The following is a 12406-nucleotide window of genomic DNA, read 5'->3' on the forward strand; positions in this document are numbered from 1 at the left end:
CCCTCCGCCTCTCTCTTCCCCGTTTTCCTCCTGCTCCTCCCTTTCCTTCCTCCGTCCCCGGTCTCGTCGTCCCTTTCTCACACCCCTCTGAGCTGGACTTCGCCTCACGACCCCTGCTACCACCTCGACGGACGCCCGCGACACTGCCTGTCGGAGTTCATCAACGGCGCTTATGGCGTCCCGGCCAACGCCAGCCACTCGCTGCAAGGGTCCGACTACGACAGCAACGTCACCGCCTTGACGGACCTCCACAACCCGCACAACCTCACCTGCTGGATGGCCCGCCGGGGTCCCGACGCCGGAGAATGGATCGTCTCGCTTCCTCTGGGTCGGCGCTTTGAGATCACCTACATAAGTTTGCAGTTCTGCCAACAGGGGGAGCCGTCAGACCCCATCTCCATCTCCATCCTCAAGTCCATGGACTACGGGCGCACCTGGAGGCCGATGCAGCACTACTCCAGCGACTGCCTCGGGGACTTCGGGCTGACCTCGCAGACGGCGGCCCGGACGAGGCACCAAGAGACGGAGCCCCTCTGCTCCGACCCCCGGCCCCTGCAGAAGCAGAGGGGCGGCCGGGTGCTGGCCTTCTCCACCCTCGACGGGCGGCCGTCCTCTCCCGACTTCGACCACAGCCACACCCTTCAGGACTGGGTGACGGCCACGGACGTCCGCGTGGTCTTCCACCAGGTGTCCAAAGGCAACGCGGATAAGAGGGAGGAAGCGCGGCGGCACGACGACGCGAGGACGGGGATTTCCAGGTGGAGGGCGGGCTCCAAGGGGCACGCTGGAGATCAGGTGGACAGGTTGAATACAGATAATACACTGGCGTTCTTTGAGAGGGAGACGAAAAACTCCGGCATCGGGGGGAGGAGCAAAGGGGAGAAAGTGGACAAACACGGAAGGAAGGGTCATTATAAAGGGTCGGGTCAAGACAAAGATGGACACAACGTGACGAGCAAAGAAGGGCGTGATAGTTTAAGCACGGACATGGTCGCTTCTTCAAAGAAAGGCGGGAAAGCCAGAGGGCAAGGAGGCGAGAAGGAAAACAACCATCAGCTGCCTTGCCCCAATGGTGGTTGCATTTGGACAGTTGAGGGGAGGAGCAGCAACAACAAGGGGCGGGAACTGAGGAAGAGGAGGAACAATCATCTCAAAACGAGACCAAGCTCCAGGAATCTGCAGGTGGCCCCGCCCCCTGCTGTCCGAGCCCCTCTGGCCCTCTCGGACCTGCAAGTTGGCGGCAGGTGTAAATGTAACGGACACGCCTCCAGGTGTCGCCGCGACAACACGGGCCGGGCAGCGTGCGCGTGCGAGCATCACACGGCGGGGCAAGACTGTGACGTGTGTGAGGATTTCTACTGCGACCGGCCCTGGCACCGGGCGACGCCCACGCACCCAAACCCCTGTGTCGGTGAGTCCTGCATCCTAGGAAGGAAATGAGAGAGTACACTCTGCAGGGGCTTATTTCACATTTTAGATGACATAAATATATAGTTTATTATGAATTATTCTGATCCATTTGAGGGGTGCTTCAGCAATTTAGTGGTGTACTTCCATAGTGCTGCAGAACAAAGTAACACAAAATAAAGGTTCGTTAAAATCATCTCAACAGATGCCAAGATATCCCTCGTGTTCCTATATTTACAAAATTAACCCACATGTCCCATAATGCAACTGGATTGTGTATTTCATTAGACCCTAAACACTCTTGCAAACTCCACACTAACATTTTGTGAAGCAGGCGTTCTGTTATAAATGTGTGCATGTGCATTTAAATTAAATTCTAAATTGTTTGTAAATTACTATTGTACGTTTTCGAACAAATTCAAAAAATTTTACTTCAGCATTTGGTTACTTTTCATAAATAACGTGAATATGAAGCGATAATATGGACGATAATATCTGGTGGTGTCACCACTCACTCCTCTGATCATTCCTCTTGTGTTTCCCGACCACTGAACCGACCCAAACCTTCTGCCGTCTGGTGACTCGTGTTCATCACTTCCCTCCCCCGTGCAGTCTGCGAATGTAACGACCACTCCACCAAGTGCCGCTTCAGCATGGAGGTGTTCCAGCAGTCGGGCCGGCGGAGCGGAGGAGTGTGCCAGAAGTGTCGCCACCACACGGCCGGACGCCACTGCCAGTACTGCCAGAACGGACACACCCGCGACCACGGCAAGCCGCAGAACCACCGCAAGGCCTGCCAACGTTAGTCACGGCTTCACTGTGTGTGTGTGTGTGTGTGTGTGTCGACTGCATGCATGTTCTGAGTCGATGGGACGAAGGAAGTGCATTCTGATTTGTGTATACACTACCGTTCAAAAGTTTGGGGTCATCCAGACAATTTCGTGTCTTCCATGAAAACTCGCTTTTATTTATCAAATGAATTGAAAATTGAATAGAAAATATAGTCAAGACATTGACAAGGTTAGAAATAATGATTAATATTTGAAGTATTAATTTTGTTCTTCAAACTTCAAGCTCAAAGGAAGGCCAGTTGTATAGCTTATATCACCAGCATAACTGTTTTCAGCTGTGCTAACATAATTGCACAAGGGTTTTCGAATCAGATATTAGTCTTCTAAGGCGATTAGCAAACACAATGTACCATTAGAACACTGGAGTGATAGTTGATGGAAATGGGCCTCTATACACCTATGGAGATATTTCATTAGAAACCAGACGTTTCTACCTAGAATAGTCATTTACCACATTAACAATGTAGAGTGTGTATTTTTGATTAATGTTATCTTCATTGAAAAAAAAGTGCTTTTCTTTGAAAAATAAAGACATTTCTAAGTGACCCCAAACTTTTGAACGGTAGTGTACGTGAATCATTATTTATTTTTAATCTGTGCATTCCCATAAGACGAAAAGCTAATCAAAGTGTGAGAGACAGTATGTATGAATGAATGCATTGTGTGTCTGTGTGTGTGTGTACAGAAGTGTTTATGGAGTGGTTACATTGTGAGAGCGGACCGCTATTCCTGTGAGCGATATGCACACAAAAACACCCACAGACCCCGCTGCTCGGCCACCTGTAGCTCCGTCGTTACCCCCGGCTGGTATCTGCCGTGACCCCTGACCTTTGATGGGTCACATGTCCTAAGTGCCTGTGACACTCTGGTATGCTCATGTGGAAGCTTGACCGCGGGCCTAATATATCCAAAGTTAACGGGCTCTCTTTGAGCTTGACACATGTGCAGGGATGAAAAGGAGCAAGAGCGATGATTGAACGTCCTCGTATTCGATCACTTTTTATGCACGAAGCAAAAGCAAAGTGAAAACTCATGACCTCCACCACACAGGCTGACATCTCAGCATTCATTTATTGATGCTATATATATATATATTTATATATATATGCTAGTCACTCTTCAGAGCCCAATTACTCATTCTCTCCAGTCAGGTTGTTTGGACTCGATGTAAGGATTTGTGTAAATATAACGAGAGTGCTACCAGAGCTGCTGAAGTGTGGCTCTCTCCCTCTATCCGCGTTCTCTCGTCGGGTCTTATCCTGTGATAGTTGTGGTCAATGAAAAGCTTTGCAAGATATGCCGTGGCAGATCTAGGCAGTAACCATTATCCAGCGTGAAAATAGGCAACAGTAAAGGACAACTAATTAATTAATTCATACACGGGATTGCTCTCTATCTGATGGGCTAAAAGTACCTTATTGTTCTATCTCTGTCAAATGTTATGTGTTACAAATGACCAAACAACCAGTAACCATCAGCGGCATCACGTGACATTCAGTTGATAGCTCTCCAGAGGAATTTATCTTTGTTTAGCCGTCAAAAAAGCTGCAAAATAGCTAAGTTAGTAGAGGTCTTTCCTCAAAGGACCTTCCCTCAGGACAGACGCTGTCAGGCAGGATTAAACCCGGGTCTCATCCCTGATGGATGCTCTTCTTAATCCTGTTTACTGTCCTCATTGCAGTAGTTTGACTTTGACAGTTTTTTTTATCTTTAACTTGCTGACTTGTTGTCGAAATTCTCTGCAGTCTAAATACGCCTGCATGCTATAAGCCGATAGCATATTCATGAATGTGAAACAGAATTGTTAGTGGAAGCTCACCAGTACAAACAATCACTCTTCTTTAATTGGCCACTGAACACCTTCACTGGGTATCTCAAGACGCCACAGGGAACCTCCTAACTCATGCTTATGGCCCTCATCAGTGTCCGTTCCAGCCGGCTGTTTTAAGCATAAACCACTGCACGCTATACAGGTGCAGTCCGCAATTAGCTGGCGAACACACTGTCGCTAAAACACCAGATGTCTCCGTCGGGAGCTGGTGGAGACCCAAACGGAGATACAAGGACGGCAAATACTGGATAACCAAGTGTCAGACAGAGAGAAACGACTTGTTAAATGTTGAGGTTTGCTGATGTGTTTTCTCACAAATCCACACTAACTTCCTATGATGATAATAAGTCTGTTGGATTTTTCTGCCCCCAACTTTCCAAAAACTAACTAACAACAGAGCAATTGTTTCTTTTTTAACCTCCGGGCTCCAAATAAATACGTCATATCTGTTCTTCTCTTTGAAGCATGTCAGTGCCACCCTCTGGGAGCGGTGGGCCGCTGGTGTAACCAGACGTCAGGTCAGTGTCTGTGTCGAGACGGGGTGACCGGCCTCAGGTGTAACCGCTGTGCCCCGGGATACACGCAGGGCAAGTCCCCTCTGCGGCCCTGCATACGTAAGTCAACCACCGGCATGAATGTGGAAACGATAGTTTGGATGAAAAATACTGTTTTGAAACAACCTACACTACCGTTCAAAAGTTTGGGGTCACCCACCCAGACAATTTCGTGTTGAACATGAAAACTCACACTTTTATTTATCAAGTGATTTGCAAAATGAATAGAAAATATAGTCAAGACATTGACAAGGTTCGAAATAATGATTTTTATTTGAAATATGAATTTTGTTCTTCAAACGTCAAGCTCAAAGGAAGGCTAGTTTGATAGCTTCTCTAACCAGCATAACTGTTTTCAGCTGTGCTAACTTAAAAAGGGTTTTCAGGGGTTTTCTAACCCTCCGTTAGTCTTCTAAGGCGATAACACAATGTACCATAAGAACACTGGAGACAGGCCTCCACACACCTATGTAGATATTTCATTAAAAACCAGACATTTCCACCTAGAATAGTCATTTACCACATTAACAATGTAGAGAGTGTATTTCTGATGAATTTAATGTTATCTTCATTGGATAAAATAGTGCTTTACTTTGACAAAGAAGGACATTTCTTCGTGACCCCAAACTTTTGAACGGTAGTGTATGTCTGATCAGCGTGAAATGAGGAGGTCCCCTCAACGCTGGCTCCTCCTGGCAATGACCCGTCGTTCTTGCTTGGACTTAACTTCTCCATGAAGGGGGCTGATCAGAACCGTATCATGTCATAAGTCCTCTGCATTTGATGCACGCCCCCCTCCTCAAATAAATCACCAACTTTTAATAGTTTGTTGTCACGACAAAGTGACCTCTTCATTTTCTCCTCGCGGCCTAAATGGATTAAACCTCCTATCAGGGCTCTGTAAGCCTTTATCGAGTCGTAGCTCGATATAAAAGGGGCCGCCGCTGTCGGGACTAATTTGGCCCGATCCCCCCGGCGCGTTCCCTTTTCATCATCCCTAGAGACGGTTTCCATAGCAGCGTTAACATGAGCCGACCCGACAGGGAAACCTCATCCCCAGCTGATGTGGGATCAGCGTCAGATCGAGTGGATCGCTGCTCCTCGTATCTCTGCGCCGAACCTCGGCTGCGAGCGCTAATCCACGTGCGCTTCCGCGGCTAATCGCAAGAGTGTCGACAACCACGCGGGCGCGGGCGCTACGTAAGCCCCAATCAGGTGACGCGGGGGAGCCGGCAGAGGCCAGCTTCACACCTGTTGTGCAACTCAAAGCCCCCCATCCCATCCCAGACTCATAACTCTCCCAGAGAGAAAGGAGTGTGAGAAAGAAAACCTTGTTTGTTTTTACTGCCAGACCATCTCGGGCTATGTTTAGCGTCTCTTCGCCCCCACCGCCACCTCTAACACGTCGCCGCCATCAGGCAGACCAAGAGGCACGCAGCGGCCAGGCTAAACTTAACGTTAGCTTACGCCGGACCTTTTCATCCACACCTTGAACCGCATAGGAAGATCAGAGAATTAAGGGCGTCTCTTCTGTCGTAGTCACTGCTCATGGGGTCTTGATTGAGAGAAACTACAACCAACTACAACCAACTACAACCATGTCGCTCAAGCACCAGAGCTGAATGAATACAAAGCTAGCTGGTGAGATAGCCATGGCTTAGCTTAGCTGAAGCTACAATTAAATTGACTGTTTACTTAGTAATCTGTAAAAAAAAAAGAGTGGTTCTGTAGCGGCTTTAATATAAATAACTACAGTATTTAATAGAACATCAAGAGAGAGGAAGGACAAGCCGACAACGGGTAAAGTAGTTATAATTCATTCCTTTAAACAATGTAATTAATGAAAATTAATTTTATTTAGTCTAACAAGCTCGTCACAATGGACAAGAAAGTTGATTTAACACATTTAGTTGGTGCAGCAGTATTTCCTCTGAGGATTATTCAAAGTCATAGTGCAGTCACTTTCAGTGTGATTCACGTTGTCATGTCTACACTTATTGTTTGATCGGATATTTCTTGGTTGAAGTCATAATTATTTTCCATTCTGTGCAGTATTTTCTTTCGGCTCAAATGTCTGTTCAACTGCTTGTGTCAAGACAACTATTAATATTTTTAAAAAGCTTTGTTGAAACAATCCTTAAAAAGTTTTATCTCACTAACAGTCAGACAACTCAATAATATCCAACTGCTCACATAGATGCAATCTTTACTTTGGGTAATTTAATAAGGTCAAACCATCACTTCTTGTATGGTTTTGTTTCCAACATTAAACGTGTGTGTGTGTGTGTGTGTGTGTGTGTGTGTGTGTGTGTGTGTGTGTGTGTGTGTGTGTGTGTGTGTGTGTGTGTGTGTGTGTGTGTGTGTGTGTGTGTGAGAGAGAACTGGCCTGTATATATATTACACTGCATATACTCTATGTACATACAAACACGTGTCTTTTAAAAGTAGCGGGTGTCGGGTGTCACTGGGCCAGGACATGGACCGGAGGACGGAGTGTGAACTTGGGAAGATATCACAGCGCTGTCACACACACACACTTTTACAAGAGGCCTGGATAATATATATACAGGCCGGTTCACACACACACACACACATGTTTAATGTTCGAGACAAAACCATACAAGAAGTGATGGGTTGACCTTATGAAATTACCCAAAGCAAAGATTGCATATATGTGTGTGTGTGTGTGTGTTCAAGTGAGGGCCAGAAAGTGTGTTTCTCGCCAATAAAAAGGACCACACACACACACACACAGACACACACGTTTTTTGACACTTGCTTATCTTCTGTGCAGACATGCCCCACGCACCGAGAGGCGTTCAAGCTCCGCGCACAGAACACACACTCGCTTTGCCACGACCTGAGGGCTCGTGTGGGTTTACCGAAGCTCCTCTGTGTATCTGTTTCTGTCACCTGCCTGAAACTGTGTTTATATCTGCAGGAATTCAAGAGGTCGCTCCGACCCCCGTGTACCAACCTCAGTACAGCATAGGTGAGCAGATTTACGGGGCATGCATCTGGTTGTATTTTGTGTTTTTATTCTGGCGGTCTGTTTTTCTTTTAGCCCAACCCCTTTCCAAACCGTCCCTTTGACCCCGTTGGAGTCACCTCATGTTCAACGAACACATTCATCACCAATCAAAACAAAGAATCTCTGACTCTCGGCTCCCTCCTAGTGGCGGCTTGAGGAATGTCCCACCTGCTGCGGTCGAGGTCATCTGTTAGTCACAGGATACTGTGATGACAAATAGAAGCAGCCATATTGTAATTAGGGGAAAAGACATGTGCTGATATGCCTGCTGTGAAACGATACCCTCTCATTTGATGCATACTCAACCGACCCCTCCCCTCTCTCTTTCTTTCTCTCTCTCTCTCTCTCTGTTACAGCGGAGGAGTGTGTCTCGTACTGCCAGCCTTCTCAGGGTAAAGTCAGGATGAACTTGGAGACATATTGTCTCAAGAACTTCGGTTGGTGCCAATTATAATGATCTATTATTACAACGTCAAAATATCAGAAAAAAATGATATCTAAAAAATTATATTTGCATTAATAAATAAAATTAATACAAATAATGATACAAAAATGATGTAAAAAATGTACATTGCATCTCTGTCTTCTTTTAGTGCTGAAGGTGCAGGTGAGAGGGATGGAGCGCTCGGGTCCCTGGTGGCAGTTCTCCATCTCAGTCCAAACGGTTTTCCGCACGGGGTCCACCGCTCACATTCGCAGGGGCCTCCGGTCTCTCTGGGTCCCAGACCGCGACCTCGGCTGCGGCTGTCCCGCCCTTCACGTGGGCCGGACCTTCCTCTTGATCGGTGCGGAGGAGGGGGAGCGGGGCTGGAGCCCCGAGGAGAGTCGGCTGGTGGCGGACCGCTCCACTCTGGCCCTCCAGTGGCGGGAACACTGGAGCCCCAAGCTCAGGGGCTTCCGGGGGCAGGACAAGAGGGGCCGCTGCCCGCCTAAGCACCAGCACCACCATCACAGGGAGCCAACAAAGCCCCAGTCCGGGTACATCCCCCCTCACCTGCTGACTGAGAAAGAGCCTCTCAGTGTGGACACACACTCTGTGGAAGTGGAGGACACTCAACCCTCAGTGGTGCCGCACACACACTCTCACACAGTTAAACCCACAGAGGCGCCCCCCTCGCCGCACACACCCGCTCTGGTGTGCTCTACTCAAGGTCCTGGCTGAGAAACAGAAACCACAAAAAGACATTCTACAGTTTTTTTCCAGAAAGTTTCAGGAGAAACGACCTTGACTTTTCTTCCTCAGCGTGGAGAAACTCCAAACCCACACACACACACACACGAAAACACACACACACACACCTGTTGATTGACATTGAAATGCGTATATTAAAATGTGAAGACGACAAAAGTTTCCTCATGTAAAAGTCCACCAACACAAACGTGAAATATTAACATTTTAATATTTTCTACCAAAGAACATTTTGAAAATTAGAGTCTGACTGAAATGCCATGAAGTATTTTAGTCCTATAAAGATTTTGTTGTATTATATTGAATCATATTTATACTTGAACAAGTGGAAACTAAATAAGATATATATATATAAATAAATAACAAAACATACAGAATGTGCATTAAAACTTATTCAGAAATGTGATGTTTCCTTTTTTTAATAAAACAAAAGAAATGAGATTGGTACATCATTTGGGGAAACTGACACAATCTGCTGACAGCTGACACAGAAACTAACCTCAGCCTCATTTTCTAACCATATAGGACTCCTCAAATAGACTGTAAGGAGCCCAGATATGGATCTAAAAAGCATCGGTCCGACCTGTCGTCATGACTCCTGTTTGAATTTGAGTAGATATGGCGTCATCTTGCCCAGGGGGACTGGTGCTGTTGGTAGGGAGGGTATATTAAGACCCATGGAAGAGCTCCGATTTGTTGAGCAGCCGTGTTGTTCTGTGTCAGCGATTGGCTGTGCCATCGTGTTGAAGCCTGTGATTGAAAATAAAAAGAGAAAAATAGATTCGCTGGCTGATGAACGCTCGGTGGGACTGAAGGTCTGTGGGGCCCTCAGGGGTCCCCATAGAAACTATACTCAACATATTGTGTGTTATCATTGTTAATATGAATCTGTGTTTCCTTGCTCTCAAATCGGCTTTAGTTGGAAATTAAAGAAAATCATCAGGGAAATCCTACAATATGGAGACATTTTATGAAGCTTCTTTAGCATTTAGGTTTACTCAAAACACTCATAACAGTCCATTAGTTTCAATGGAATACATATTTAATATCTATACATTACAGATAGCCAAGCAGAGAAAGGGCACAATGTAAACATCTAAATAAAGGGTGTTCAAGAGAGCATGTCGCCCTCTCATAAGCATTCTTCATAAGGCGGCGGGTGCTTTAAAAGAAAATGTTGTAATCTTTAATGGAGGACAAGTCTTAAAGTTCAGTGGTTGAAACCAAATCAGTTGTTTATTAGTTATCCACACAGTATATGTAGGGCAGAGGCTCTATTCTCCTCACATCTCCAGCAAGAGGCTGTTGCTACCAGTTTCCACTTCTTGAGGTGTCATCTGTGTCTTATTTTCAGTTGGATGAACTTTTTGGTGAGTTCTTTCTAGCCTACATTGTATTGATGCTTCTCAAACATGATGTCCAATCCTAAGGAGACATATCCATATGTCCTTTGTCCATTATCTGACTTAAATCAAAGGTCACCAAGTGTTCCTGCAGTCAGTAACAGATGTTTGAAGTAGAGCTCTTACACAGTGGGGACTCTGAGGGACAGGTAAGAGGGGCCCCCACCCACTGAGACAAGCTACTTTGCAGTTGGAGCTGACCTCTGAGTCAAAGAAATATAACATGCACAAGAACAACAAAATAATTTGACAACCGCAGCAACACATGCAGCTATAACAGTGTAGAGCGCAGGGCTGCGGCTCACGCCCGCATGTATAACTAGAATGGGCACTCGGTAGAGCGCATACCTTCGCATATCACAAGATTGGGCATTGAATTATGAACATTTTGGCATTAGTTGCCAATTGGACAAAAATGTATCGTGCTATGGTAAAAAAAAAAAAATGTTGACCTTTCCATGACCTTGACCTTTGACCCGATTGATCCCAAAATCTAATCAAATGGTCCCCGGATAATAACCAATCGTCCCACCAAATTTCATGCGATTCAAGAAGATTTTGACCTGTTCATGACCTTTGACCTTGAACTTTGACCCCTCGATCCCAAAAAAATATAATCAACTGGTCCGATAATCATCCCACCGAATTTCATGCGATTCGGTTCAATACTTTTTGAGTTTTGCGAATAACACGCATACAAATAAATAAATAAATACACGGCGATCAAAACATAACCTTCCGCATTTTCAATGCGAAGGTAATAATAATACACACTCGTATGTCACAGTACATAGGGGGGGGCAGAGAAAGTGTGTTGGTGCATGCAAAATCTTGTCTTGGAGGCCTCCGTGTGTGTGAGTGTGTGTGTGTGTGTGTGTGTGTGTGTGTGTGTGTGTGTGTGTGTGTGTGTGTGTGTGTGTGTGTGTGTGTGGGGAAGCACCTGCTGCGTTGCTGCAGGAAGCACCTGTCAGCGGGCGTCTCCTCGTGCAGCCTGTCGACATGAGGGTTTGATCCCGAAACTCCCCGAACGCACACACTTACACAGACACTAACAGACAACTTAAGCCCGCGGCTCGTTCTGCGGGAGAGCACATCACCTTGAAACACACAACACACACTTCTCCGGGGCGCCGAGGACGAGGCCCGTCGGTTGGGTCGGCACATGGAAACGTCTTCGTCTCCGGCATGGGAGGCGGCCGTGTGTGTTTGTGAGTGTGTGGTATTATGTTTACAACCTGCTGGGGGTGTGTTTTACGAGAGGTGACTCCTCCCGCACTGCCGCCAGAGCCAAAGTTCAACTAGACCACTTGCAAACACACACTCTTATTTTTATCCTCTCACTTCCTTTTTCTCTCTCACACACACACACTTCTAATTTCACTTTATACTCTAAAGGTTTGTGCATCTCCTCCTCACCAAGTTTCTCACCAGAGAGCTACAGTCCAACATCGGCAGGTTTCAGTCACACGGTTTTGAGGACACACACACACACACACACACACACACACACACACACACACGGCTTCTGTTAACCTGAGAGGCAGAGGGTCAATCCCTGTGATCCGCAGCCTGCATGCCTTCCATACAGACACGCCGCCGACACAGTAACCGGACTCCCAGCTGGATTAGGACTAATCAAGCATGGCACAGCTCTGGGCAGCAACACCATGACACACACACACACACACACACATATATATATATATATATATATACTGCAGTATTTCCTGTTTTACATTTCCTACAAATTATTTCCCAATGTCATCAATGGGAAATGCTGTTTTCGGGAGAAAAACATGTGTGTCCCCTCGTGTTTCTGTGTGTCTTTATTCACGCACACACAAAAAAAACTTAGTCAGAGATTTTTTTTAAACACATGAAATCCTATGTGATTAAAAAAAGGGAAATAATGTGAACAGTTCCAAACAATTTGCATGTGGACCATAAAGAAGGTCATGGTAAAAAAAAAAACTCAAGTGCTGCAAAAGTCTGTAGAAGCTGTAAATAAAATAGATGCTTGACAACGTCATGATTCACAGGATAATACCATTTTGATCAACGCGTAAAGAAGCTTGTGTGAGAAGGTCACGCTGGCTTTCCGTGTGTGTCGGTTACCCAAGTGCTTCACGTGACCTTGAGA

General features: G+C 46.2%; 1 protein-coding gene across 1 annotated transcript; it reads left to right on the forward strand.

Moving 5' to 3' along the window:
- ntn5 (netrin 5) lies at nt 1–9302 on the forward strand (the record flags this gene model as incomplete). The annotated part of the gene is made up of 6 exons (XM_056443279.1): nt 1–1411; nt 2020–2208; nt 4554–4703; nt 7585–7635; nt 8031–8111; nt 8268–9302. Coding segments are annotated over 6 exons (2451 nt in total), but the record flags the coding sequence as incomplete, so codon positions are not given.
- Nucleotides 9303–12406: the final 3104 nt, after the last annotated feature.

The sequence above is a fragment of the Pseudoliparis swirei genome, chromosome 21 (assembly GCF_029220125.1).
Source record: "Pseudoliparis swirei isolate HS2019 ecotype Mariana Trench chromosome 21, NWPU_hadal_v1, whole genome shotgun sequence".
NCBI classification, from domain to species: Eukaryota; Metazoa; Chordata; class Actinopteri; order Perciformes; family Liparidae; genus Pseudoliparis; species Pseudoliparis swirei.